General features: G+C 42.4%; 1 protein-coding gene across 1 annotated transcript in view; it reads right to left on the reverse strand.

The window, feature by feature from the left end:
• Window positions 1-306, reverse strand: part of LOC101854070 (peptidase M20 domain-containing protein 2-like) — an 11,622-nt gene extending 11,316 nt beyond the window's left edge. Inside the window, exon 1 of the mRNA XM_013079412.2 lies at window positions 78-306. Coding sequence (XP_012934866.2) covers window positions 78-306 — 229 coding nt within the window. The remainder of the gene's footprint in view (window positions 1-77) is intronic.
• Between the last annotated feature and the right edge of the window lie 1,965 nt (window positions 307-2,271).

Here is a 2,271-nt window from a genome sequence, read left to right on the forward strand (position 1 = left end):
GAGGCGGAGGAGGGGGAGGAGGAGGCGGAGGAGGGGGAGGAGGAAGGGAGGGAGAAGTGAAAAAAAACCCAACTAACCCCACGATAACTTACCACAGTTTACCCACTCCGCTGAGAAGGCTGTCTCTAACACATAATTCCTCTGAACTCGAAATCCCCTCTTCTCGAGGAAATCAGTTATCACATTGTGCGAATCTTTTTCCTCAAAATTTAACTCCGGGTTTGACCAGATTAAGTGACTTAAGCTTCTCAACTCCTCTGCTTCCTCGTCTATCTTCCGACATGCTGTTTCAAACAACGCTTCCATTTTTGCTAGTTATAAAAATTTATTCTCGCCGATGCTTCTAACACAAAGCGTGTAACCACGAATTTATTTTCACGTGACCCAACGCTTAAATAGCAAGTAGAAGTTACGGATTGTCACCCTTGTCCAATACGAGCTCTCTTGAAGACAATCTTCCAAAGATAGCGCCAATTAAGACGTCAGGTGAAAAGTGTGCTGTGCGAAGACTATTAGATTTAATGCCTAATGCACGCTGCTAATCAAATTAATTTGATTCAATCGGAACCAGCGAGATTTTCCTTCGCGAAGAAACAAAAGCTACCATTTGGGCACGATTTGACCAAATTCGACTTTATTCGACTGTGGCCTTCCCAATCAAACACGTACGTTTTTCAAGGTTGCGAGTCGAATCGCTCGTAGCTGTCAGACTCTGCACACCCAATCACAAGGATTGTAGCCTACGAGTCACAATGTGTTAGGATTGGACACGGAATGGGATAATGTACAATGCAGAGTTGTAGAGGCTGATACTAATAAACGTAGGAAGCTATCGACTGTTCCCATATCTGTTGAATTAATGAATCCTTCAACACATCAACCATGATATGCGACACAGGACACTTGAAGCCCCTATTGAAGGAAATGGTTATGTAGAGGGTTATGTAGAGAACGGAAAGTTGTGTGTTCGACAACACCGCCCGCCGATCAAAGTTATTATATCAATCCAACTTCTGGGTCAGGTTTGATACGACAAGATAGATATCTGTTCGTAGTGTGCACCAAAACCGCCATTCATGGACCCGATCCAGCCCCATTCGATCCTGTCAATATTATTATGGGCACCCTCTATAAGAATGAGATGACAAGGCAGTTTAGGTAGCCTACTTTAATAACAATTTCAGAACCGTACATATTTATGTGTACACGTGTATAGTTATACAAATATATAATTATAATAATACATAATATACTTATAGTCACATCTCGTTGAACTGCCCCCAGCTATTCCGCCAGCCACGCTTACCGCCAGGTTTTGCCAATGTATGAAAAGGAACGCCTATAGTAAACATAGTATTTATTATGCCTTTACACTATAATCCGCCAACCAGCTGAGTTGTATGGTCCTTATTAAACTCATGTAAATTTGCCCCGCTTGACCGCCAGTAACTTGAACACCAGAGGTAGGCCTACACACTACAAATAGCGCACGGCACCTACACAGTGGCTGCTTGATAATCTCTTTCCCTACACCACATGTCTCTACAAGCTTGGCCTATTTCTAGCGCTTGTCGATTTTCTCCTGATTTGCATTGATTTTGAAAATGTTATCCTTTGAGGGCTTTGGCCAATATAATCATTATTTGTAAAAATTGGAATAAAAGTTTTAAGACGCCAAGAGAAACTATAAAAGAACTGTGCCAACTCAGCCTGTCGACAATATCAGACGTCGCCAAGATGATTCCAATGATCGAAAGGCTGGCGGGAAGTCTTTCATATATTGTGAGGACTCACGCTCACATCTACCGGATAGGTCTAAGGCGGCGCGAGGACTGTGCTGACGCGTACACGTGATTGTGTTGGGTAAAATAACCGTCAGTCCACAGGGTCCTTGACTCAAAGAGCCTTGCTTCTGACCCAAGCTTCTTTCAATTTTGAGGTTTCTGAAAGTTCAGCTGGAGCTGTGCGTTTAATTAGTTGCTATTTATGTTTTACCGACCTGAGCCTGGCAATCGTGCAAGACAGATTAAGAAGAGGCAAGACTGGCCAGAGTTTGTGTCTAGTCTCTATCAGTCTACGACTAGTCAGGATGGCAATCGGTAGTATCCCGTTATACTGCCAGCCCGGATGTACTGCCAACTTTATGTTTGTCTCGAGATAGTAGGTATAATGAGGTCTGACTGTGTACAATGTAAGTATTTGTGTGCGTTTGTGTGCATGTATGCTATATTAATGTTTTATATGTATGTAGATATAAATATATTTTTTAAA

This window comes from Aplysia californica, unplaced genomic scaffold (genome assembly GCF_000002075.1).
Source record: "Aplysia californica isolate F4 #8 unplaced genomic scaffold, AplCal3.0 scaffold00051, whole genome shotgun sequence".
NCBI classification, from domain to species: domain Eukaryota; kingdom Metazoa; phylum Mollusca; class Gastropoda; order Aplysiida; family Aplysiidae; genus Aplysia; species Aplysia californica.